We start from the raw sequence: 26,679 nt of genomic DNA on the forward strand, positions 1-26,679 counted from the left end.
GCTATCATGATCAGTGGTATAGCTGACCCATACATTGGCTTCAATCCATTGATCATGGTGCAGTTTAATGGACAGTATCATACTCTTATTGGCATGATCTATGAGGTTCTGGATAGAGAGAAGAGAAGAACTGTTGGTACTGCCTTGAAACGACTTGAACAAAGAGGATTCAACCAACTGAGCTTAACATGAGCTATGGAGACCATTCACCTCGTCCTAATATGTATGGAGAACAAGGAAAACATGTCAGGAAGTTTCTGGGTTGGGCTATATTTGGATCTAGGCGAAATAAGGCTTTTTCGGTCCAAAAAGAGAGTTACAGTCCTATCCAGGCTACACCAAGCAATGGTATGATAAAAACTATTTGCAGAGAGAATGAAGGAGAGTCAGGAGGTAACACGTCCTTTATCAGGCTCATAACTGACCAGAACAAGCTGAGAAGAGATAAACAGGAACAGGTGGTGGTTAAAGAAAAGCCAGAACTGGAGGATGAGTATGGGGACCAAACCACACGACCACCTGACCAGAAGGATGTTAAACTGAGAGTACATGGTCTCATGTTCATGAGAAGGATGTGGGTACGATCATCCTGGAGAGAAGCATTCAACAGCAAACTCAACAAAGTGGAGAAATCATCTGCCTTAGAAGTCATATGCAGTGAGGAAAGTTCCAAGATGTTGCTGAGACATGAAGAAGGACTGCAGAGCTTTGTGTTTCATCCTGGAGAGACTAGAGAGGTGATGATATATCTCATGGCCAGGTCAGGAACTTTGGAGTTAAATTATCAAGGTTCTATCATCCTACAGAGCTTGGATTTGAGGACAAATCCTTTTAAAGGAGGAGGGGATGGTGTGATCCTGATCAGGATTGGAATCAATGGATTGAAGCCAATGTATGGGTCAGCTATACCACTGATCATGGTGCAGTTTAATGGACAGTATCATACTCTTATTGGCATGATCTATGAGGTTCTGGATAGAGAGAAGAGAAGAACTGTTGGTACTGCCTTGAAACGACTTGAACAAAGAGGATTCAACCAACTGAGCTTAACAGGAGCTATGGAGACCATTCACCTCGTCCAAATATGTATGGAGAACAAGGAAAACATGTCAGGAAGTTTCTGGGTTGGGCTATATTTGGATCTAGGCGAAATAAGGCTTTTTCGGTCCAAAAAGAGAGTTGCAGCCAGAATCTTGATCCTCTTGCTTTCTAGCTGGCCTAACAGGACGTGGAGGATCTAAAGCTCATTAGGAGACACTCCAAATCAAGTTCAAGTCGTGGCCCATCATAAACCAAAGAAGAACCAGCTTGTTGGTTTAATTTAATTACTTTGTAAGGGCTTTGGTTATTGGGCTTTCATTTAATTTAAACCAAAGACAATTAGGATTATTAAACCAAGTTTGGGTAGGATTAGGATTTTAAAATAAACCAATTTCGTGGGTTTAGACTAGAGATTAGATTAAACCACCTCGATTTACATCAAGGGTTAGTTGGCGATTTCTTTTAAAACTTGTATGCAGCTTTCATTCTTTTTCAATTTTGAATCTAAGAATTTTCCAGCAGCTTTGCTTGCTTTATCTCTTGCTTTCTCTGTTGAGCTTAAGGAACATTGATCTCACTTAAAGGAAGGAATTCTTTGTGAATCTCATCTTAGACAATACAAGGTGATCTTGTGTCTTTGAGTAGCAAAACAGCTTCTGAGCAATCCATAGCTCTTTAGCAAAGTCCATCATCATCATCTATCATCTACCCACACGCCTTGATACAGATCGAGTCTTTGATTCTCTGTTTGCAAGGATTATCAAAGCATTTACCCACCTACAAGAGATCCAGGGAGTTACAGTCCTATCCAGGGCTACACCAAGAATCCTTATTACTACCTAATTCTCTTTTCTCTCACTGCTTATGTATATGACCATCTTACCTAGACTGTCTAAGTCGGTGAATTTATCGTCACTTATATCCAGTTCTTGAAACAACAAAGTACCATTCTTACAAAGAAGGAAACAAATATTATTGTTTACCATTAGGAGGAATAAATAGTTGGCTAAAGAGAATGAATCAAAGACATCCTTGTTTACCATTAGGAGGAAAGACACCATCCAGTAAATTGTAACTAATGTTTAGAGTCCTCAGCGACCTTGCTTCACTTAGAAAATTGAAAACACTGTTGTTGAGATTATTTCCGTAGAAATCCAGGGTCCTCAGCTTTTCCAGTCTCTGAAAGCTCTTATGACCTGAAACCGTAACGAAAAACTTGAGTTAATCTTGTAAGAGATATCCCATATATCTCGAGAATATCTTCTATGATTTGAGTTCCTCTGTTTTAGGAATGTATAGTTATGGGATCACCTATGAGCTTTGTATATATAAGTCCTCATGTATAGTGTTAAAGAAATAATAATACAATCTTAACATGGTATCAGAGCATAAGATTACCCTAGAATTTTTTTTTTTTTTTCTCTCGGCCGCCACCTTCAAACTTCGTCTCCTTCGTTAAGCTTTAACAATGGCCGCTCCTCTTGCAGAAACTGTTCAAAACAACCAGAATCTACTCAACATCAATATGGTGAATATCACTAAGCTCACGACAACAAACTTCATGACCTGGAATCTCCAAGTCACTGCTCTCCTCGATGGTTACGACCTTGTAGGACATCTTGACGGATCCACGCCGGCACCGGAAGAAACCATCACCGTCAATGACGAAACTACTGTGAATCCAGCCTTCACCAAGTGGCGTCGTCAAGACCGCCTCATCTACAGTGCCCTGATTGGTACCTTGTCTCCATCGATTCAAGCAATGGTAACCAACACCAAGACATCTAACGATGTCTGGAAGTCACTCAGCACCACCTACGCCACGCCAACTCGAGGTCATATCCAACAGCTTCGTCTCCAACTCAAGCACTACACCAAAGGAGACAAGACCATTGACGACTACATGCGTGGTCTTACTACAAGGTTTGATCAGTTGGCTCTCCTTGGCAAGCCTCTAGATCTTGAGGATAAGATTGAATTCATTGTTGATGGTCTGCCCGAAGAGTATAAGACAGTCACTGATCAAGTCGAGGGTCGTGAGATCTCGCCTTCTATCATCGAGATCCATGAGAAGCTGATCAACAAGGAAGCAAAGATATTGGCGACCTCCACTCCTTCTGTCAACCCGGTGGTTCCAGTTACAGCGAACATGGCGACAACTCGCTCAAAGCCACATCAACAACGAGGCAACAACTCCAACTGGAACAACAATAACAACAACAAGCCAAACCAGTTCCAGAAGCAGGAGTACAAGCCGTCGAAAGGATACCAAGGTCGCTGCCAAATTTGTAGTGTCTTCGGTCACAGTGCCAGGCGTTGTCCCCAGATGCCACAGACGTCTCAACTTCAATACAACAACGTCAGCACTTCTCCCTTCCGTCCCTGGCAGCCACGAGCTAACCTTGCTCTCTCGGCTCCACACCCCTCTACAGCATGGCTTATGGATTCAGGTGCGACACACCACCTAACTAGTGATCTCCACAACATGTCGCTCACTCAACCATACTATGGTGATGACTCTGTGCTGATAGGAGATGGCTCTGGTCTCGCCATAACACACTCTGGTTCTATTACTCTGCCCTCAGCTACAAGAAACTTATCTCTGAACAATGTTCTCTGTGTGCTAAATATTAAAAAAAATCTCATTTCAGTCTATCGCTTATGTAATGCTAACCAAGTATCTGTTGAATTTTTTCCTGCATCCTTTCAGGTGAAGGATCTCAGCTCGGGGGCCCCGTTAATCCAAGGCAAGACCAAGGATGAGCTCTATGAGTGGCCAGCCAACCCTTCAACCCTTCAAGCCTTCTTTACTTCACCTGCACCCAAAAACAAACTGTCTGATTGGCATTACCGCCTAGGACATCCGTCTGCTTCTATTCTTAAAACTATTATTTCAAAATTCTCTTTACCTTTTACTCAATCTGTATCTCAAACTACTTTGTGTTCAGATTGTGCCATCAATAAAACTCATAAATTGCCTTTTAACCAAAGCTCTATTCTTTCCTCCCGACCCCTACAATATATATTCACAGACTTATGGAGTTCTCCAATAATCTCAGTTGATGGCTTTAAGTATTACCTTGTTCTTGTGGATCATTACAGCCGCTACACCTGGCTATATCCTCTCAAACTGAAGTCACAAGTCAAGGAAACTTTCACAGCGTTCAAACCTCTAGTGGAGAACCAATTCTCGACAAAGATAGGCACGCTGTACTCAGATAACGGCGGGGAATTTATTGCTCTCCGTCAACTCCTAACTGAAGCAGGCATCTCACATCTCACCTCTCCTCCGCATACTCCCGAACACAACGGGGTCTCTGAACGAAAGCACCGGCATATCGTCGAGACCGGTCTCACCTTACTCACCCACGCCCACATGCCAAAAACATACTGGTCCTATGCGTTCTCAACAGCAACTTACCTCATCAATCGTCAACCAACTCCAGTCCTTCACATGGATACTCCGATACATAAGCTTTTCGGGAATCACCCAAACTACAATAAGACTCGCGTCTTCGGGAGCCTCTGCTTCCCTTGGCTACGGCCGTATACGAGTCACAAGCTTGAGGATCGATCTACTCCCTGTGTCTTCATCGGATACTCTCAGACACAAAGCGCATATCTTTGTCTTCAACAGAACACTGGTCGCATTTATGTGTCTCGCCATGTCCGGTTTGATGAGCATGTCTTTCCTTTCAAAAAGACTACACCTTCTCCTCAAAGTACACAACCACCACCAACCTCCTCTTCATACCCAAATCCTCTCGTAACCACGATTCCTTTCACTCCTCACCCACCGAACCCACCTCAAACCACACCACAACCGTCACTCATGGAGCAAACGGGCACCTCGAGCTCTGATTCTCACTCGACGGAACAGGTTAATTCTTCAAATTCTTTGCCTAGTATTACTAACAGTGATAGTGTGAGTGCAGATCTTATACCAGGTGCCACCTCTGATGCGTCCACAACATCATCATCTCAACCGCCTCCTGCTCCTGCTGCAGCTCCTCCTGCCCCTGCTGCAGCTCCGCAACCTGAAAATAACCATCCCATGGTCACTCGCAGGAAGAATCAGATCACACGACCTAATCCTCGCTACAACTATTCCGCAGCTCTCTCCTCATCTGCTCCTGCTGAACCACGAACCGTAGCTCAAGCTTTGAAAGACAAACAATGGAGAGGGTCGATGTCAACTGAAATTGATGCCTTTACACGCAATGGTACATTCGAGCTTGTACCGCGACAACCTCACCAAAATGTTGTTGGTTGCAGATGGCTTTATACGAATAAGTATCATGCCAACGGCACTCACCGCTGTTGCAAATCGCGCCTAGTTGCAAAGGGATACAATCAACAGTTTGGTCGAGACTATGTTCAGACCTTCAGCCCTGTGATCAAGGCTACTACACTGCGTCTTGTTCTGGATATTGCCGTCAGCAATTCCTGGCCTATAAAGCAGCTAGACGTCAACAATGCTTTCTTGCAAGGGACGTTAACTGATGAGGTATACATGGATCAACCCCCAGGCTACGTTGATGTTGACAAACCGGATCATGTCTGGCGCCTCCACAAAGCAGTGTATGGTCTTAAACAAGCACCGCGAGCTTGGTATGTAGAACTACCCACCTTTCTACTCAGCTTGGGGTTTCGCAACTCATTAGCGGACACTTCTCTGTTCATCCTTTGCTCGGGAAATCAGTCCCTCTATGTTCTTATCTACGTTGATGATATCCTAGTCACCGGCAACTCTGCTGAAGGCATCAAACGGTTTTTGGGACTGATAGCCGAAAGGTTCTCAATCAAAGACCCAGAAGATCTAAACTACTTTCTTGGTATTGAGGCACATAGGTCTGCAAGTGGTCTTCATCTCAATCAAAGGAAGTACATACTAGACCTTCTGCAATGATATGACATGATGAATGCCAAACCTGTTACATCCCCGATGGCCTCTTCACCGAAACTGCATCTCCGCTCAGGCACTACTCTCTCTGACGCGACAAAGTATCGTCGACTAATAGGAAGTCTTCAGTACCTTCAATTTACCCGCCTCGACATTGCCTTCGCGGTCAACAAACTCTCACAGTTCATGCACATGCCCACGGAAGATCACTGGCAGGCTGCAAAAAGAATACTCCGGTACCTAGCTGGCACACCAACGCACGGCATCTTCTTCTCTGCACATAACAACATGGTTCTTCGGGCATACTCAGACTCGGACTGGGCTGGTGACTCCGATGATTACGTCTCCACCAACTCATACATCATCTACCTTGGCAAACACCCTGTTTCTTGGTCCTCAAGGAAACAAAATGGTGTTGCGAGATCTTCCACCGATGCTGAGTATCGAGCTGTGGCGAATGCGACTTCTGAAATAAACTGGATATGCAGTGTACTCTCTGAACTTGGCGTATCTCTACCATCTGCCCCAGTAATCTTTTGTGACAATGTAGGTGCCACATTCCTCTGTGCAAATCCTGTGTTTCACTCGCGCATGAAACACATAGCCCTCGATTATCATTTTGTGAGGAATTAGGTTCAACATGGCGCGCTATCGGTTGCTCATATTCATACTCGCGACCAACTGGCTGATGCGTTAACTAAACCGCTACCACGGTCAAGATTCGTGGAGCTAAGAGACAAGATTGGAGTGGTTTCACCGGCTCCATCTTGAGGGGGCGTGTAAGAGATATCCCATATATCTCGAGAATATCTTCTATGATTTGAGTTCCTCTGTTTTAGGAATGTATAGTTATGGGATCACCTATGAGCTTTGTATATATAAGTCCTCATGTATAGTGTTAAAGAAATAATAATACAATCTTAACAAAACTAACAAAATAAAAGGATGGCTTTCTCGAAAAGTGACAAGAACTGTACCGTTGATGGGATCAAACAAGTCACTGAACTTGTTGAATGATAAGTCAAGACTTTGGAGCCGAGGGAAGCTATGGAGCAAAGACAGATTTAGAGACTGGTTTTCTAACGCATAACTGGCGAGTATGAGGTCTTTAAGCGAGAGGTGGACTACGTGGCCACCGGTAGCGTCACTACACTTTACCCTTTCCCAGTGGCAGCAATCACTGCTAGGATCATCATGACTCCATGATTTCATCATGCTTTCTTCTTCTACTTCAAAACCATTCTTGAGATACGACTTGAGTTGCAGAAGACCCGTTCGTTCAGTTTCCAGACAACCCACACATCCTTTCATCTGGAGTTGAAGCATCAATGTTACTATCATGAACAACACCAAAGCCATCTGCTTCTTCTCCTTAACCCACCACCAATATCTCTCGTATGTTCTCATTATTGTTATCTTTTCCTGTGGTACACAAACTGAATTAGAAATTAGATAGATTGAATATTTGTCAGAGATAGGTCCCAATAACACCCCAGGACAAGTCCAAAACAAATCATAATGTCCCATGACTTTTTCACCATCCATCATGTTACACATTTTTGTTGACTTAATAAAAAATAAATATCAGCGTACAGGTTCAAGGGTCCACTCTAGGTTCTTTTCATAACATGACAACTCGAAACCAGAAATATAATTGGACCAACTTGGACGGATTCAATTTTGTTTCCATTAGCCAAAAATTTCTTCAAATCTACCTCCATAAGCCTACTTGAGTTCACATCATATGTAACTGTGCTGCGAAGCTTACCTTCAAGGTTAAGCAAAAGCAATTGAAAAAAGAGAAGTATATTGATTTATTAGAACTGTTTGACAGGAATATATCATGTATACAATGATCAATCTAAGGAGAATTCAAAATCTTTCATTCATCTATGCAATCATGACATGTGAGGTAGAAATTTGTAAAACTAATACCATTAATATTGTTTGGCCGGATTTTAAGATACATGACACGATCATAGGATCATCAGAATTTGTCCATATTCAAACATAATACAACACAAATAACACCAAACATGACAGCTTTTATACAAAGAGTAGTGTATATGGTAACAGTGTACCTTGGGATGACATACGGCATCAGTTGCAGGTGAAGCCATCCTTGAAGCGTTGAAGATGATGAACCAAGAGATCAACACGGTAAAACCATTCACGGGACCAGCGTGAGTCTTTGCAGAGAAACGCAAACAAAGCCAATGACGTGGAGATGTACACTGCACCACAAGTCCAATAAAACCACACCATCACCCTCTTCCTCTTCTTCTTCCTCTTTCCCCCTATTTGATTCACTTGGTTCTGTGACCTCTCCAGGTTGCAACTTTTATTGGTAGGAAGACCACAGAGAAGAGGATTACCTCTATAACTCGTTACATCAAAGGTGACAAGATGGCCTTTGAAAGGGATTTCACCAGAAAAATTGTTAAACGACACATCAAAGTATCCCAAGCTGTTGAGATCAGCTAGCAAAGGAGGGATGCTTCCACTCAGCTTATTATTAGACACATCAAGACTCTCTAACCCCTTCAGCTTGGAAAAGCTATCTGGTATGGATCCTGTGAGGCGGTTACTCGACAGATTCAGTGATCTGATACTCTGAAGATCACCAATCTCATCTGGAATTGAACCTAATAGCTCGTTGCTCGACAGATCCAGACCATGCATGTACCTAAGTATATCACCTTGATACGCCTCGTATCTGCTTTTAGTTAAAAAATCCACTATGGTTGCAGGCTTCGCTTGATAGCCATTCCTGACACTATCATCCAAGTTAAGATGTGATGCGTACTGACAGTTCCACAAAAATGTAATGTATGAGAGGTCAAAAACTGCAACGAGTGACGTGATACTACGCTCATAACCTTCAGCACCAAAAGACATGTTACTGAAGCATGATGGTATAGCGCCATTGAATCTGTTGTGAGATAAGTCTAGAAGACCAACTTCACTGAGCTGACATATCTTCTCAGAGATGTGAGTTTGAAAGCTGTTATTCCGTAGAAGAAGAACACGTAGCTTAGATGTAGATGTCTCGTCCACAGTGTTCAATACTATTCCTGAAAAATTGTTGTTCCGCAAATCAAGCACCTCTAGTGCTGCAGCGTTGAATATATTGACCGGAACTGAGCCTGTAAACTCATTGTTTTGTAGTCTCAGCTCTCTTAGAGATGGAAACTCACGTTCTTTGGTATCAAGCCAGAGAAGCTGTTGTGTGAGATGTCCATAACCTCAAGCCAACGACTCTGTAGTTGAAAAGGGAAAGGACCTTTTAGCTGGTTTCCGCTCATGTATAGGTAGGAAAGGCTTGACATCTTACCGATCCAAAGCGGAAGCATGCCGGAAAACATGTTATCTGATATATCCAAAAGGGTTAGCTTCTTTGACTTCAACAAACCCATTTCAAGACTCCCAGTGAAGTTGTTGCCATCAAGATAAAGGCCAACTAAACCAGTTAGATTTGCGTGGTTCGAGAATATTCCCCCTTGTAGTTGGTTGTTGGAGAGCTTTAGAACCTTGAGAGAGTAGCAACCACTTATAAACGGTTTAGGTAGCTGCCCATGTAGACCATTAGAAGACATGTCCAAGACTTGTAGACTTCTCATCTCGCCGATGGAAGAAGGAATGGTTCCTTGAAAGTGATTTGAAGAAAAGTTCATATACCTCAGGTGTGGAAACACAATCCCTATGTCTTCTTGAACTGAACCAGATATCATATTACTCGAGATATCCAGAACTTGCAAGCCATGAACAAGACTAGGTAGTTGAAGCTTTGTCAATGAGTTCCCGCTCAGTAGAATTGTCTGGAGCTTTGTATTGTTCTTCACAAGCCAGGTTGGGAATGTTCCTGTCAATTCGTTGTGAGAGAGATCGACGAAGCACAAGTCACGCTGATGCAGGAGAAAGCCGAGCATGTTAGTGCCGAGACTGCAGTTCGATAGATGCAAGATCTTCAACTGGAACGATGCAGCCCAAGAACTCTCGGTTTGAACTTGGATCGTACTGACTATTGATGATAATTTGAATACGGTGAGTCTTGTTTGATTGACCAGTGAGCTGAGGAAGAATGAACCGTTGAAGCTATTATCAAGAAGTGACAAATACTCAAGTGCCGATGGCAGACCAAACACAAAGGAAGACAGGTTTCCTTTCAATTGGTTGTTTGACAGATCAAGAGTTCGAAGACGGGTTAAGTTACCAAGACAATAAGGTATATCTGTCAAAGCATTGCTGCTCAAATCCAGCTCCCTCAGATTCATTAGTCTGCATATCCCTGAATAGCCTGAGATTAGTCAAATAAGAGAGTTAAAAAATCAGAATAATCATCAAATCCATCAATAAAAGGAGAATAGATAACAATAAGGAGCAGAAGCCATGGTACTCATTTGATCATCTTATGATCTCACAACATATCTATTTAGAAATTCCATTAGGAAGGTGTAGCTCTTCTGTTTAGACCAAGAAATCTATAAGATAATGAAGGATTGGTCAGAATATATCAAATGATTGAAATATTTCACCTTCGTGGGTCAAAGATAATCGGTTCCTTTTGAGATCCAAGACTTGCAAAGATGTAGGAATCACTAAACCTGCAGTTGGAAGAACATTCGGATGCATAAGTAAATAAAGATTTGTATGATCCACTTCCTGAACAATTCTAAATTGAAGCCTCTTCTCAGTTCTACTCTTAAGTGATATGAATCTAAAAAGATCCTTCAAACGCTTATGAAATATTCCAACTAGACAGGTTAGAACAGTTGTGGTGTTTACGTTAGAGCGAGCAAGTTTCTATATGTCAATAAATATCTTACCTAGGCCACGATCCAAATCTGTGAACTGATTGTCACTGAAATCCAGTTCTTGCAACTTTTTCAAATCTTTCAGTGCTGCGTGGGAAAAAAGAAACATTCTTATGAAAAATCCAGAATATATATGATTGTCTTCTCTAAGCAGTAAGTCTCTTCCTGCAAGAACAGTTTACGCACTTACCACCATGAGTAGATACCGTGTGGTTGAATCTATTGCCTCGTAATCTCAAAACTGCTAACTCTTGGAGATTTCCTAAACCTGGCGATCTCGAAAAACACAAGGTTAATCAGACAGTTGATATAAATGGATCAAACTCATGTACTAGTTGGTAACTTCCTTGCACTCTCGCTCTTACCTTTTAATTGAGAAAAATCTGAAAATAGATTGCAAGTAAGATCTAGTGTTCTCAGTTTCGCCTTACGATCCTCTGCACCAACAAACACATTATGATACCATAAGTGACGTCATAATTCAGAAGAGATAAGTGATTTTAAAAAGTTGGTAGCTAGCCACTCACTGTGACTAGCTTCAGAGTCGTTGACACCATTGAAACTGAGATCCAGTACTTCTAATTCTCTAAAACCGGCTAAACCTGCAACTCATTGTATCTTTTAGTTCTTGTTTTGTTCTGGAAAGACAAAACTAAATTAGGTTTTGTTAAGATATATATACCTTGACCAGACAAGAAGCTGAAACTGTTGTCCTTCAAGTTTAACACTTTCAAGTTTGTCATGTTTGCAAGTCCTGCCACAGACATCAAACACAAAAAGCCGTCAAGATCATCTCCTATTTACTTATACATACAAAGTTTTCTAAAAAGAAGAAATGCATAACCTTGAGGAGGGAAGACACCTTCCATATAATCAGACTCAAGATACAGAGTCCTAAGCGATGTAGCAGCACTTAGAAAAGGAACAATACTGTTGTCGAACATATTGTGGGAGAAATCTATGGTGATGAGCTTCTTTAGTGTCCCAAAGCTCTTATAACCTGGAAGCATAAATACAGAGAGCTAAAATTCTCTTTCGAGCAAAACATCGAACGCCTTATGTGCATTACATACTCTTTCGAGCATAAATTTTAGTGAGCTTTGATTATTTCGTGCCACTGGGCCAATGAATATGTATTTGGTTAAACCGGTTTAAGACTTAACCGTTTTCCTAATTAATGGTTGATTGCAAGTGGAAAATAAGAAATTTCAGTTATAAGGATGTTAAGACCGGTTTAAGGCTTAACCGTTATTTCTAATTATTGGTTTACTCACGTTGGAAAAATTAAGAAATTTCGGTTATTAAGATGTTACCATGGACGTGATCAGACAAACCAGTGAACCAGTTCCAAGAAAGGTTAAGGCTTTGGAGTTGAGGGAAACTATGGAACAAGGACAAGTTTAAAGACCGAGTTTCCGACTCAAACGCGACGGGTATCAGTCGACCAAGTGAGAGATCAACGACGTGGCCACCATTAGCGTCACTACACTTTACTCTCTCTCAAATGCAACAATCACCGTCACGAGTCCACGACTTGAGAATACTATCCTCTTCTCCTTCATCAAGTAGATTCTTGAGATACGACTTGAGTTGCAACAGACCCATCCGTTCAGTTTCAAGACAGCCAACACATCCTTTCATTTGGAACTGAAGCATCATTGTCATTGTAATGAAAACAAAAGCTACCTGCTTCTTCTCTTTAACCCACCACCATCTCCTCTCGTTTGTTCTCATAGTTTAATTTTTTTCTAAATGTTTTAGTTAGAAACTGAGGATTGTGTTCCAACTAGAGTTAAATAGCTTCGTAGAGTTGTAAGATGTGAATGTGAACATGACTACACAAGTCTAACGGAAAACTCAACCCATATTTGACTTTTGGGTTTATCTCCCACTATGAGAATAGACCATTGAGTGCATATTCATCACCTATTATTAGCTATCAGCCTCTATGAGGGGCCTTTGCTACACTCTGACATTTGTATCCATGTTTGCCTTTTTTAGATGAGTCGTTAAGAGTTTCAAACAGCACTAACTTTACCAAACATATCATTTTAGAACATAACAAGTCAAACAAAACAACTGATTCTAGAGGGAAATTAAACGGGAAAACATCATAATCATCATGACTGAATCTTGGACATTTTAGTAAGAACAGAAGAAGCTCTGGGTACAAAAGGGATCTTAAGCCTTGTCTTCTTCATCTTCTTCAATCTTAGGAGCCAAGTAGTAACGAATGTAACCCATCTCAGCCACCTTATACTCCACCACAACTGGCAGCTCCGACGATAAGCTGATCGTCACCGTGTCTGACAAAGGAGTCGCCTTTGTGAAGGAATTCATATACCTCAAGGCAAACGAGAGTGACACCGGCTCGTTCATCTCTATTACAATCGCATCTTCCGGCTGACAATATACAAAAAAAAAAACCTCAGCAAGTTGCTCCAATCAAAATCAGCCATAAATGATTGCTAGACATAGATAGACGGACATACCTTGTCAACAGTTGTGTTCTGTCTCAACACAATGTTAGCTGTCCCAATGTCACCAGCAGTAGAGAACTTAACCCCTTCTTTAGTCACAGATATCACAACTGAAAAACAATTACCATCAAAGTCACTACTATATCAGTCTCTCTCTATAGACCAACGTTCGAAAAAACCATTAAGCATTTTAAATGAGATTATTAATTAGTCAGGAGTCTAGTCAGATTATTTAAATGACTAATTGATTTCTTCAAAACACAACACAGATCAACAACAGAAGCAAATGAGAGTGTTACCAGTGTCACCGATGGTACTGAGATCTTTGCAGATTCTAGAGAACTCATTAGACGGCATCCTAACAATCGAATGATACTCAGCATCAGGTATCCCCAAATGCTCACTGTCTATATCCATCAGCTTCATCTCAAAATCTGCAATCTTGTCTTGCTCTGTAAAAAAAATAAACACCACAGTTAAAAAAAACCATCTCGTTTTTTTTTTCACTGGCGGCGGTAAAAAAAAAAACGCAAAAAAACTTACTGGGACTCTCGAACATGAAGGTGACGGTGTCGCCGCCGTCATCGGCTTTGATGGTGATGATGTCGTCGTTTCCGGCGCATTTGAGCATCTTCGACATGTTTCCGAGATTCATCCCCATGGAAAGGTTACGGTCGCAGCGGTAGTGCTCGAAGCCTTCGGATCTGAGCAGGAGGGAGACGAGCGCCACGTGGCTGGAGTCCATGGCTTGGAGGGAGAAGCCGGTGGTGGAGCAGTCGAAGTTGGCGTCGTTGACGAGATCCTTGATCGATTCGAGAACCTTCTTCAGGAGAGAGCCCTGCACGAGACGTAGCTCCAACATTTTCGGATTAATCAGAGCTTTTGGAATCCGAATCGATTGTCTAGGGTTTTGGGGAAGAAGAGTGATGAAGAAGCTGGGTTGTTTCGATTTTATAAGCTTTTTTTTATTTTCTGGCGGGATTTTGCAATTTTATGACATTTTCTTCCCGCCAACGCGTTAGTGGGAGGGTGTTTCTGTTATTGTAAAAGGTAAGAGGTTTGATTTGTAATTATTAAAAAGTTAAATTTTGTACGTTCGGTGAAAGTTTCGGGTTTTTCTTGCAAATATTCTAATGGCTCATGGCGGGAGTCGATCTCCCTCCTTTTACAGATTGGCGCCTCTTTATTAAGCCCAACCCATAACGATAAGCATCTGTTTGGACACAAGGATATTGGTATCCCTTTCGCGTCATAAACAAATCTACGATAAGAGTTTAGAAGCCTCTCTTCCAGTCAGCAGGTTTTGAAGAAAGACAATAATAAGTTCAAAACTTTGCGATAAACGATAAAGCTACGGCGAAGCTTTTCATACGAGAACCACCGATCGCCTCAAAACGCAGCGTATAATGGCTTCCTCTTCTTCTGAGCCACTTGAACTAATCGTCACCGTCGTCTCAGCGAAGCACCTGAAGAACGTCAACTGGCGCAACGGAGACCTGAAACCCTACGTCGTTCTGTACCTAGACTCGGATCACCGCCTCTCAACTCGCTCCGACGATTCGACTAAACCGGTGTGGAACGAGCGGATCACTCTTCCTCTCACCAGATCCGTCCACGAATCGGTCCTCAACGTCGAGATTTTTCATTCTAACTCGTCGGATCTGGGGAAAGCACTCGTCGGATCGGTTAGGTTTCCTCTGGTTCGATTGATTGACTCCGAGGGGGCGATTAACTCGCTCGAGCTTATCCGTCCCTCGGGTCGGACTCAAGGGAAGATTCGCTTGAAGCTCGAGATCAAGGAGCGGTTGATCCAACCTCAAAATTACTATTCTGCCCCTACTGGTTTACGGCCGATCCAACCTCAAAATTACTATTCTGCCCCTGAAGGAAACCGTTATTACTCCCCACCTCCAGCTCCGATCACCTCACCGTCTCCTCAGCGCGATTACAGAGACTTCTCACCTTATCCATACACCGATCACTACTATTCCAGATTCTACTACCCTCCTCCTCCTCCTCCGCCACGTTCTATGTACGATCGTGCCTCCAATTACAGCCTGCCACGTGTCCCATCTGCTCCGGTTGATCACAATCCTCTCCCTCCTCGGTTTCCCAACTACCCTCCACCGCCGCCATCAGCTCCCGTTGATGCTTTTCCGGTGAGCGAGGCTCCACAGCGCAGTGAGCCATCAGCTCCCGTCGATGCCTTTCCGGCAAACGAGCACAAGCTAGAAGCTCCACCTGTGGGTTCGAGATTCTCCAGTTACGGAGCGCCGAGTGGTCCATCGGCGCCAGTGGATTACTCTCCTTACGATCACAGGCAGTTGCAGAAGACGGTGGGCGGGCTGAGCTTGGAGGAAGAGAGAGCTGTTGCGGAGAGGTCTGAGAGCGAGTTTGGAGCTAGGCCGAGCAGCAGCTATGGCCGTGATTATCGCCGTGAATGCTAGGAGAGGAATGGAGTTTCATAAGTGTGTGATGTTATAAGGCTTTGTTATCATCGTAGTTACCCTCCATGTTGTGTGCTTATAGATCACCAAGTAATGGGTGATGGAAAGTATTATCCTTTGAGGATATAATATGTCTATATGTATTCGGTTTCTCTTATGTGTCTGAAGAACAGTTTAGAAGGTTGGCACCCTTTCTGTGCCTTTGTAAATGTTTCAAAAACATCTTCGGTATCTTATCTTCTTACAGCTTCTTTCTTGAATAAGGCTATTGTGCTCTTAGGGTTAACGTTCTAATGTGAATCTCTGTTCGTTTACTGTTTGAACCATGCTCAAATTAGGTGTGGTAGTATGCTCTGTCTCAGACATGAATCGTCATACGTCTTGCAGAGAATACTTTTGCAGGTTGGTTCAAGACTAAAGCAGAATAATCATGTGGATCCAATCCTTGTTTGGTGATTCCAGTGTGTGAGTTTTACTTCCTTATCCTTTCTTCTGTACATAATGAATGTCTGGAATATCTCTCTTGTGAATTGTAATATTGGAACCAATGTTCTCCTTGAATCAAATAAGAATTCATTGGGGGATATGGTTGGATTATTATTCTCATCACAGTACTGAAAAGATGTCTTCTCTCATCGTTTTCGGGTTAAATTGGTATGCATAGGGTTGGTGTTAAATCTATCCTGCTAGCAGTTTTGCCTTTTTTATTCTTTTCCCTATTGGCATTTTTGAAGCCTGTCATATATGTCAGTCAATCGCATGCCATTAGCATCTAATCACTTGACTTTATACTGCAAAAACTATTGTTCTGATCCCTATGGAATGTTCTCACATGTAATTAAATGCATCTTATATGCTTTCTCATATTCTTGTCCCCATTGCCCACCACTAAGTTGTTTTTTTTCTCCTTTTTTGTAGCCGCAGACTCGTGAAAAGAACCTGCCATACATAAAGGTACGTTTGTATTTGGCCTCTCCTGGAGTCAAAAAAATAACTTTTTCAGATTGTTTCGGTGCACACATGAGTGATCATCAAAAGAAGAATGATACCAAATGGTTGCTTCATAATAAAGAACCTTTTTCTTCATTTAAACAAAGGTTTATTCCCTCTGTGGACCGTAAGAGAAAAAAGGGACAAAAATTAAACTAAACCTAGCCTTCTCTTTTTGCTCTTGCCCATAGCTCTCTTTATAAATTTTGTAGATCCACTTTAACTACAGTTCTTTGTATTATAGGACCGGAAAGTTACACTTTTTACAAATTGTTTATGTGTCTATTTCTCGAGTGCTTAATCATGGCCTAAGTGTAATGATGTTATGAATACATCTAATCATGTCTTTTCACCTCTTTGCCTGAACTATTAGCACTAAATTTTTCAGCTTCATGCCCTTATATCTCTCTCAGTATCCTCATATTGTTTCCCTGTCTCTCACTCTCTCTTGTTATGTCAGCTACTGGAACAAAACGAATCAACACTACAACGGTTCAGAGAGATGCCTCAGCTAAGCAGACCGCAACCAAGGGACCTTATGGTGGTAAGAACCCCGGATGCACAACGAGCTGCGGATTGAGGTTACCAAGGAAAACAGAAGCCACAGCAGCCAGAATGATCAAGCATCTTGGCTGTAAATTTGCAAAAGGTTTGCGTCTGGTGGTGATGAGGAAGAAGAGGAAATCTCAACCGTCTAAGGTTTCTTCTTCTTCTTCCTCAGGGAGATCTCAGCCGTCGATCATGCCAATAAGCAATGACAGTCATAGATCAGAGGCTATAGAGGACTGCATAGAGTTCATCAACTCATCGTCCTCCTTCACCAGATCAAACTCTACTACTTCTTAAGTGTCATCTCTCTCAAATCCGTTGTCCCCGTTGTTCATTGTCTATATCTATTTGCTTATTTGTGAGAATATTACATGTAATGTCTATAAGTCTATGTGACTTTCTGTTGATGTGTACTATGGCAATAGTAAAGGTAAATATGTTAAATCAGTTATCATCGTCCGCTTGCTCTGTCTAGAAATGTTCACCTTTGATGTTCATAAACATTCAGTGAATGTTTAAATATCAGCATGTAACGTGATATTATCTACTAAAGGTAAACTAAAAAATAGTTTATCCTAACAGTTATATAATAACGTAGGGTGCAATTTAAAAAGGTCTATATGCACCTTCGATGAATGGGATACCTGAACCATACAATATATCATATAAGTGCGCGTGTGTTAACAATTTCATTAGCCTAAAATGACCAATCTATTTATACTGATGTTTTACCTAATTCTAGCATATCTTTAAATAGTAAATGATTGCAACTTATAGGTCGTGTTCAATTTGTTATAAAATATGTGTTGCGAGGTCTACTAAAAGTTGAAATTCCCACTAATAGCTATCAATAATATACTTCCAGTTGTTAATGTCGCTGGTCCACTAATATTCATGTTTGTATACGTAAATCTTATCTCAATCAAAATCAAATACATGTCGGCAAGGAAGTGTAGTGTCAAATGAATCTTGACCAGTTTGTTAATAAACATAAAGCCCAATTCATAAAAGCTCAAATCACAAAGCCCAAGCCCATGTTTAAAAACACTCCTCGCACCGGCAATCTTCCCGCCATGGATTCCGGCGTAGCCGCAAGCCTTTGTCTAACACATACCATCCCCTTCAGGGCTGATCTTAAAAATATAGTTAAAAGAGAGTAATATTGAAGCTGGAGATTTGAACATGGAGGAGGACGGTTACTCTTTCTCTCTACCTCGTTATTCTCGCTCAGATCCTCCCACGTTCCTCCTCCTTACGCTTACGCTTCGTCGCCGCTTTTCCTCTTCGGTGGAGATCTGATTCCCCACTACCCGATCGTACAGATTCGAAATCGAATCTACGCTCCGTGTTTCCCGCGATTATCGAGCTGATATAAAGTGTAATCATCTTCCTTATTCTCATCATTCGTATCTTCGATTCCGCGAATCGAGGGGGGGAGAGAACGAATCTGCGATTCTCCTCCAGGTACTCATCTACCTCTATGTCTATCTATACTCTCTTGCGTGTTGCGTGAATGCGTAAATCTCAATTAAGCTGCAGGAACTTTGAAGATATGACTGATGTGGAACGTGAAGCAATTGTTTGCGATGAATCAGAGCTGAATCGTTTCAGTGATAATGCTAGTAAAAGCCTTGTTAATCAACTTCATAGAGGCTTTAGTGAAAGGTAATATAATATGCTTAGGCTGAATGGTGTTAAGGAAAATTGAATAGAACTTTATTGGTTTTTTTCTGAAGGTTTCTCAGATGGAGACGGAGGTTTCTTCCCTTTGGTGGAGATAACAGACGTGGCCACGGTTCAGTGAAGCTTTCAGGACCTCTTGTTTCTGGAGCAGCTTACTGCGTCTCTTCCTGCAGCATGATAATCATGAACAAGATTGTTCTCTCCAGTTATAATTTCAACGCAGGAGTCTCTTTGATGTTGTATCAAGTAAGATATATTGATTGACCCATGAGCTTTGATATCCTTGGCAGTTATGATGATTTGAGAAAAGTATATATGCTTTGGTGTTATCAGAACTTGATCAGCTGTTTGGTGGTAGCTCTACTAAAACTCTCTGGAGTGGTTTCAGTAGAAAGATTTAACTGGAAGTTGATCAGAGTTTGGATGCCTGTTAATGTTATTTTTGTGGGCATGCTCATCTCGGGAATGTACAGGTAAGGTTTCAACATTTTTGAGGAGACTAATTGGTATTTAAAAGAATCTGTTGTAGTGCCTGAGACTTATGTAACATTACGTTTCTTTTTTCCAGTTTGAAATACATAAACGTTGCTATGGTGACTATTCTGAAAAATGCAACGAATATTATTACTGCGGTAGGAGAGTTATACATGTTCCGAAAAAGGCAGAACAACAAGGTTTGGGCTGCAATGTTCATGATGGTAAGCTAAATCGCACATCTTTGAAGCTTGGAGAAAATCTTTAAGACTCCAGTTAGTTTCTGTAGCAACCTCTGTCTGATGTCATAGTGATACCAACTAAGAGTTTTCAATGTAGATCATCTCTGCAATCAGCGGAGGCATCACGGATCTGACTTTCAACGCGTTAGGGTACACGTGTCAGACTGCCAACTGCGTTCTAACCGCAAGTTATTCAGTAAGTTCACGCTTATGAAACAAGTAACAAGATTCACACACATTCTATAACGATGATCTTGTTCAACTCTATGGTCACAGCTTACTCTGCGCCGAGTCATGGACAAAGCAAAACAATCCACAAAATCAGGATCCCTTAATGAGGTGTCAATGGTGCTGCTTAATAATCTCTTGTCACTACCTTTTGGCATCATCTTGATCATCTTACTGGGTGAATGGAGATATGTAATAAGCACGTAAGAACTATTAAAATAGACCTACACTTGTCCAGAAATTTAGTATCTTGTCATTTTTTTTTAATCCTTACATTTTTGTTGGTGTTTTACACTTTGGCAGGGATGTGACACAAGATACAATGTTTTGGGTAGCCGCAACAGCAAGCGGCTTCCTCGGTTTGGCCATCAGCTTCACTTCGATGTGGTTCTTGCATCAAACTGGACCCACAACATACAGGTATCTCTCTTTCCCACTACGGAAAGAAACGTTGCCTTGTAAATATTTTCGTGAGTGGGTTATAACGGTATGGCGTTCTTTGTATTATGTGACCAGTTTGGTGGGTTCACTAAACAAGGTTCCGATATCATTATCTGGTCTTGTACTCTTCGATGTCCCTCTCAGTCTCCCAAATTTGTTCAGCATACTTTTTGGTAAATAAAACTGTTCTGCTCCACTTATATGCTCTCTTTTTCTTTGGTGGTTAAGGTGGGAAAGAATCAATTGGTGTATATTGATTTTGGTTTTGCAGGTTTATTTGCTGGTGTTGTCTTTGCCAGAGACAAAATGTCATAATCGTGTTTCCAAGCCAAAGTACAACTCGTTGCAGAGGCTGGAGACAATTTTTTTTTTTTTGAAACAGAGAAGAGAAAGGCTTCTCGAACTGTAACTAATAGTTCCAACTTTGGATACATTTTTCTTATACAAGGCAGAAACATAGAGGTTTATTTTCAGTTTTGAGAGCTTACTTTAACGTATCAACCATAAATTGTACATGGAGAATGGATAAGTAATCCATACATTCGACTTGAATGGTTGTTGAAGACTCTTTAGTATATTTAAGCTTTCTGATCCGTTTACCTCAAAAGATTTGGGGTTTGTTCTGATGCGACTACTGCACTCCAAATTTGTTAAACCAGTAATAAACAAATTATAGCCTCAGTGCGTAAACTGGTGAGAAACTGACAGACGCATGGTTGTCCACGTAAAAGGACATGTCCGTGACGGTATGGACTACTTCAAGGAGATATGCCCACATGACATGAGTTTTGTAAAAAGAAACACACTGTACATTTAGACAATTGTTGTGGCTCTTTTCTATTGGGTTGTGTTACTGTTACGGTGGAGGATCTAGAGGGAAACACGTCTCATCACCACCGGTGTTCCAAAGGAAATGTGCGTAGTTAGCAGAGTAAAATGAGTTTGTTGGATCAGCAGAGATCGCTTCCAAGAACGTTTCCTCTGCTCTCCCTATATCGTTCCTTGCTTTCCACAGAAACGTCGCGTATTTATTCAGCGCCTCCGCGTCCGTTGGCTCTGCTTCTGCCGCTCTCTTGAAATACTTTTCCGCTCTGTATTCAGACCCAAACAACAATAAGAGGCCACGTTAGAATGTGACAAAGATCTAGCACAGGTGTGGTTTTGTTCATTAGGGTAGTGAGATAAGAATATATATAAAAGGGTAAGTGAGAATTGGTTCTGGTTATAGAACGTGACAGGTGCATCAAATCAAAGTTGTCGGCAATGAAAACGCTATTGAATTATGGGTCATGGGTAAAATGTACTTTCTGTTGACCTTTTTCATCAAAATATCTTTAGGTTTTAATTTTTAAATAGTATTGAACTATTTGCAAGCAAATGCGCATTTTAGCGATTAGTACCTAGGAACACTTAATGTGACACCGATGTAATTAACAACTTGTGAGAGCAAAAAGTTATTAACAAATCAGTTTTTACTTTGTAGTATTTTGGTTCTTGGAGGAGAAGTAATTATCAGAACTTCACCATATCTCCACTATCAACCAAGTTTTAAAAAATCTTTTATTTGTTGGGAACCCTGAACCCTTTTTTTTTTTAACACAAGAGCGACATTGTTTTATTTTATTCTGAAAATGGAGATGTGGAATTTTCTATCTACTAGTTGTCTTCTTTCCCTTAAGTGGTAAGAGAGAACTGGTTCACACATTTTAAGCCTATCCGATTGGTTCTTATAGTGATTTGATTATGACAACTTGTTAGCTAAAACACCTTATATATCTCCTTAATCCCCTAAACAATACCTATCATTCCATGACATACGTCTACTTGTGACTATAAGTATCAACTTTTCAACATGTAAAACGCAAGATTTGCATGCAAGAGTCTAAAACAAATATCTACACACTCTAATCATGATCTAAACAAGAACAAAATCAATAATATATTTTAAATCACACTATCATTATAATACGATGGTTAAATGTTAATTACCTGTCGTAGTCATGAATGATTAAGTAAAGAAATTGAGCGTAATTAGTGAGAAGGAGAACGTTATCAGGCTGCTGAGACAATCCCGTTTGGTACAGAAGCTCCGTCTTGAAGTAGTCCATGGACTCTTCAGCTTCGACTCGTGCCTCCACCGGAGACACCATCTGCTTCATCGTCTCGTGATCCAACGTTTCCATTTTCTCCGACTCCTCCCAGATCGAGTTCCAAAGTTTAATCTCTTCTTGTCCCGACACAGATACGTCTGAATCCGAAGTTGAAAACTGAGGTAGCATTCTGAACTTGTCAGACCCATCGCCGTCTGTTCCGCTTTGTACCGTCGGGATGTTGTTCCCACCGCTGCCGCCGCCGGTGGGAGAAGAAACAGAGAAGGTCTTGATCACTGAGGAGTCTAGCTTCTCATGGGGCCTGAGGCAAAAAAATATATTTAAGTCTCTATACTAATATTTTATTAAAAATTTCTGATAGATATTTTTTCAAAAAGTTATAAGCATATCTATAAATAAATTTGTGACAAAATAAAAATATTTTCGAATAAATAAAATTTTCACCCCTTTTCTTATTTTTATGATGTAAAAATAAATATTTTTTTAAAGAAAATCGGACTCTCACTTATTAAAAAATAAGGGGTTATGGGTGGTGGCACTGTATGTCCCCTTATCTAAGCCAGCATTTGTCTCAGTCGTATCGAAACTCAAAGATACGGCAGCTAAGGCGGAGTTTGTGCCGATAGAGTAAACCGTGAAGTTGGCTAGGAGGATCATAACAGAGACCATCAACGTAGGAGTGGTAGAGAAAACTTGTTGGAACAACCAAACGAACGATGCATGCATCTCTTTCCTCACGCGAAGGAGGACACCTTGGAGATCTTCGAAGAGGAGAAGCTCTCTCATGTGTAATGTGAAGCTCTGGAGTTCACGGATCATGAACACCATAGAAGAGAAGGCTCTATTCATAGCTGATGATTCACCGACTTGTTTGATAACTTCTTCTTCTTCTTCCATCTTTAGTTTTCTCTTTATGATACGAAGCGAGAGAGGAAGTTCGACACTGTTTGCTTTCCTCTCGATGGTCGACATTTGGACCGTCTCATGCCAAGGTGGTTTCATTGTGTCCATTACAGTGAAGTCATGACTTCCAAAAATGTCGCTGTCCTCTTCGTTGGAGACTTGGAACTTGAGAGAAAGCTCTTGCATCTTTTTTGAAAACTCCTCCTCTGAGAAGGGATCGACGCTTGTGATAAAAGCTCTGGGAAGCAAGTGAGTTTTGGTGTGTCTCGATGATTCCCAGAGCTCACAGGACAGAGAGCGTCCGTTGTTGCCGATGCTACGTCGTTTTGAAAGAGATGAAACGGTGGAGGAAGATAGGGTTTGAGAGAGGGAAGAGGAGTGATGAGCTACACATTGATGCAAAGTTGAGGTTGTAGCTATTTTCATGCCCATTTTGGAAAAAAAATATCTTCAGAATATTTACCTTGTCGATTATATAGTTTAGCAATAACAAAAAACAAAAGTGGAGAAAAACAGAGCAGAAGCTGGAGGCTACTTTCTTCTTCCTCACGCACTCTATCAATGTGTTTTGTTGGAAGGAAACAAATAAAAACTCGAGAGAGATAACCCTGAAGTGGAGCTTGAGGCAGATGATTCAGTTTAGAAGGCGAGCTGCTCTTTTTATACAAAATAGCCAACAAGATTTATCAAACTATGAAAAAATATATTTTTTTCTAAAAATAGCATGTGAAATAGTTTACGTAGAATAGTCAACGAAATATCGTAGAGGAGCATTGGAGAAACCGGTAACAAATAAATTACGTGACATCCCAACTTTTAAAGATTTAAAAAAAAAATCAACTAGGAGAAATACTCTTTAGATTTTACTAAATCATGTTTTATGACAAAACTACCACACATATTTTTTATTATAAAAAATAACATTAATTCAAAGTAAATATATAATTTTGTTTTATATTTGAGTTTGAGATTAGTGATTATGATTTAAAGTTTAGTATTAAAAGGGTAAATTGGGATTAGTGTATAGAATTTAGAGTGAGTCTTTACATCACACTATTCTGTGGTATACATGTGTTATAATTGACTGCTTAGTTGTTTCTAATAGTAGAAAATGAAATAAGTTTACGTGATGGTGATACGATGCTATGGCCAAAATTCACACATCGTTGAAAGGGAGAACTAGAGAGTAGAGAGAGACTGGCAGAAGCATCGACTCGACAAAAGCCACGTTGATAAGATATCTTTTGTACATATGAGAATTACACTCACACACAAACTTTTTAGAAACATAAATACATGTACATACACTTTTGACTTTTAACACATTTTCACTAAAGCTAATGTCTCTTCCCTCATATCTATGGACATATTCCTTTTCAGAGCTCTTCAGAGAAAAGTGTACGAAGGAGATAGAAATAAAATATCTTACACCACTTAAGTCTTTGTCCGATTCCCACCTCGTCTTATTGAACAACTTAACATCAAGTAAATATAGACAATTAAAGGTGTTGAAGTCGTAAATAAATTAGAAATCTTGAAGCATTATAGAGAAATTATATCTTCCATAAATGTTGGGGGTGGATTTACATCCTCCCTCAAAGCCCATTAGACAATGAGCTAGGCCCACTTTGTTAGAAAACCCTAGACATCTTCCTAGACATCTTCTTTCTATAAATAAGGAACTATCTCCTTATGAGAAAGAATCTTCTCCTCTTCTTAGACTTGAGAAAAACATATTTTCATAGAGATTTTGTATTCTAAGGTTCACTTTACCTTTGTAATGAACCTTTATTCAATGAAATCTCTTTTATGTTCTTTTCCCATTTGATTCAATCTCAAGATTTCTCCTAAACCTCAAGAATCTAATCATTCAACTTAGATTCTTTTATTGTATTGATTCAACAAACATCACCAGCATAAACACCATTTTTGGATCAAACAATAAATAGTAACCAAAGTGATCAGAGCATACAAGGTGAGGAAAACATCTAACTAAATTGATCAAATTTTGTTTTCGTCTGGTAATATGTCAAAATCTACTAGAGTACTGAAGAGTATCAGAAAGTAACTGAAAAATTTACAAAAAAAAAAAAAACAAGTCAAGTTTTTTATTGATTAAAGATCTTAAGATTATAAATGGGATTTAGTTCCTAACTTTGATTTGTATCTTTTATTAGTACAACAAAATAGCTTTATAAAGATTTTGAAAATCTCCTTGTCTGGTATATATAAATACAAGTCTGCCAAAATTCAATAAATCATTTGGACTTATATGAAACGTAAAAGAATATAATATAAAACATTTTTTTAAAATAAGTACAATTCCTACCGACATAGAAAAGAAACAAAATTTTAGTTTCGACAGTTACTATAATATCTCTCACGCTCTTTCTTAAATTAGATATGTAAACTGCAACTCATAAATACCTAATTTATAAGGTTCTTCTAAGAAACATTAAATCATCCATTTCACTTAGAAACTAAAAGGGATGTGATGATGTTTTATAAACTTTGTTACATCTGTTATGAATGAATAATATATTTCTGACGCATATGAGCAGAGCAAGCATGTTGGATCAGAGGCTATACTAAGGGAAGACTCATTGTACATATATATATAATATGTTCTTAGGGAAAGTGGCCTAATTTGCTTGAGATATTCTTAGGAGTTTTCGGGTGCCTTTACCAAAGAAACGCTGTGTGAGTTGGCTAAAAGAAAACCCGCTTCACAACTTCCCCTGGTTAAGCCTCATTTTTGTGCTACCGAGGAACAAGGGAAAAAAACTATACGTCCTGACCACCCACAGCTAATGGGCCACCCAAGCCCGCTCTCTCGGCCTGTGGGCCCCATCCCATCTGACGGTCGGTTTGTTAATTTTCCAAGGCTCGAAATCATTGTTTACTGACCCTGCAATCACCATCCGACCTTTCCCCGGGCTTTGGCCTCATTCACACGGTATCGTGAATGACTTCCCGATAGGTCACCCATCTTTCCACTACTCCAGCTCAAGCACGCTTAACTCTGGAGTTCTAAACGGATGTGTGACGGAAAAGGTAAGTCAATTTTGGTGATATAGGTAGTCAAATCAATTCTCTTAAGCCTTTTCACATATCACAACTCGGGATGTTACAATTCACTCTCTTTCAAAGAACGCAACGTCTTCGTTGCGGCCCACGACAGGTCTCAAGACGCCTCTCAGGTCAGAACTGAGATTGCTAACCAGCTCTGATACCACTTATAACGCCCCGACCGCCCACAACTAATGGGCCACCCAAGCCCGCTCTCTCGGCCCGTGGGCCCCATCCCATCTGACGGTCGGTCCGTTAATTTTCCAAAGCTCGAAATCATTGTTTACTGACCCTGCAATCACCA

The 26,679-nt window shown here is 40.7% G+C and overlaps 6 protein-coding genes and 1 pseudogene across 8 annotated transcripts in view; 3 read left to right on the forward strand and 4 right to left on the reverse strand.

Annotated features, from left to right (window-relative positions):
• Positions 1–7,424, reverse strand: part of LOC106307402 (probable LRR receptor-like serine/threonine-protein kinase At4g36180) — a 10,557-nt gene extending 3,133 nt beyond the window's left edge. For both annotated transcript variants that reach the window (XM_013744350.1, XM_013744349.1), the window contains exon 1: positions 6,922–7,424. In XM_013744350.1, coding sequence (XP_013599804.1) covers positions 6,922–7,351 — 430 coding nt within the window. In that variant the 5' untranslated portion in view covers positions 7,352–7,424. The remainder of the gene's footprint in view (positions 1–6,921) is intronic.
• Positions 7,425–7,903: 479 nt separating this feature from the next.
• On the reverse strand, positions 7,904–11,842 carry LOC106311445 (annotated as a pseudogene).
• A 925-nt stretch (positions 11,843–12,767) lies between these two features.
• LOC106309708 (proliferating cell nuclear antigen) lies at positions 12,768–14,177 on the reverse strand. The gene is made up of 4 exons (XM_013746811.1): positions 13,782–14,177; positions 13,538–13,690; positions 13,251–13,348; positions 12,768–13,161 (listed from the first exon to the last, which is right to left on the reverse strand). Exons 1-4 carry the CDS (start codon positions 14,098–14,100, stop codon positions 12,940–12,942), a joined length of 792 nt encoding a protein of 263 aa, XP_013602265.1. The 5' UTR covers positions 14,101–14,177; the 3' UTR covers positions 12,768–12,939.
• A 339-nt stretch (positions 14,178–14,516) lies between these two features.
• Positions 14,517–15,936, forward strand: LOC106312537 (formin-like protein 3). The gene has a single exon (XM_013750098.1). The coding sequence runs from the start codon at positions 14,645–14,647 to the stop codon at positions 15,683–15,685; it is 1,041 nt and encodes a 346-aa protein (XP_013605552.1). The 5' UTR covers positions 14,517–14,644; the 3' UTR covers positions 15,686–15,936.
• A 224-nt stretch (positions 15,937–16,160) lies between these two features.
• Positions 16,161–17,678, forward strand: LOC106312538 (josephin-like protein). 2 transcript variants are annotated; one of them, XR_001264177.1, is made up of 2 exons: positions 16,161–16,639; positions 17,136–17,360. XR_001264177.1 is itself a non-coding variant. In XM_013750099.1 (2 exons), the coding sequence occupies exons 1-2, from the start codon at positions 16,728–16,730 to the stop codon at positions 17,519–17,521; spliced, it is 441 nt and encodes a 146-aa protein (XP_013605553.1). In that variant the 5' UTR covers positions 16,161–16,727; the 3' UTR covers positions 17,522–17,678. The 2 variants fall into 2 exon arrangements, 1 of the variants encoding a protein (XP_013605553.1); XM_013750099.1 differs by having other exon boundaries at positions 16,161–16,782; positions 17,136–17,678.
• Positions 17,679–18,363: 685 nt separating this feature from the next.
• On the forward strand, positions 18,364–20,665 carry LOC106310796 (GDP-mannose transporter GONST2). Its single transcript, XM_013748015.1, has 10 exons — positions 18,364–18,688; positions 18,764–18,889; positions 18,961–19,153; positions 19,241–19,380; positions 19,476–19,605; positions 19,721–19,819; positions 19,900–20,054; positions 20,155–20,271; positions 20,368–20,465; positions 20,564–20,665. Exons 2-10 carry the CDS (start codon positions 18,777–18,779, stop codon positions 20,605–20,607), a joined length of 1,089 nt encoding a protein of 362 aa, XP_013603469.1. The 5' UTR covers positions 18,364–18,688; positions 18,764–18,776; the 3' UTR covers positions 20,608–20,665.
• LOC106310795 lies at positions 20,563–23,955 on the reverse strand. Its single transcript, XM_013748014.1, has 3 exons — positions 22,909–23,955; positions 22,282–22,704; positions 20,563–21,383 (listed from the first exon to the last, which is right to left on the reverse strand). The coding sequence occupies exons 1-3, from the start codon at positions 23,736–23,738 to the stop codon at positions 21,149–21,151; spliced, it is 1,488 nt and encodes a 495-aa protein (XP_013603468.1). The 5' UTR covers positions 23,739–23,955; the 3' UTR covers positions 20,563–21,148.
• Positions 23,956–26,679: the final 2,724 nt, after the last annotated feature.

The sequence above is a fragment of the Brassica oleracea genome, chromosome C8 (genome assembly GCF_000695525.1).
Source record: "Brassica oleracea var. oleracea cultivar TO1000 chromosome C8, BOL, whole genome shotgun sequence".
NCBI lineage: Eukaryota > Viridiplantae > Streptophyta > Magnoliopsida > Brassicales > Brassicaceae > Brassica > Brassica oleracea.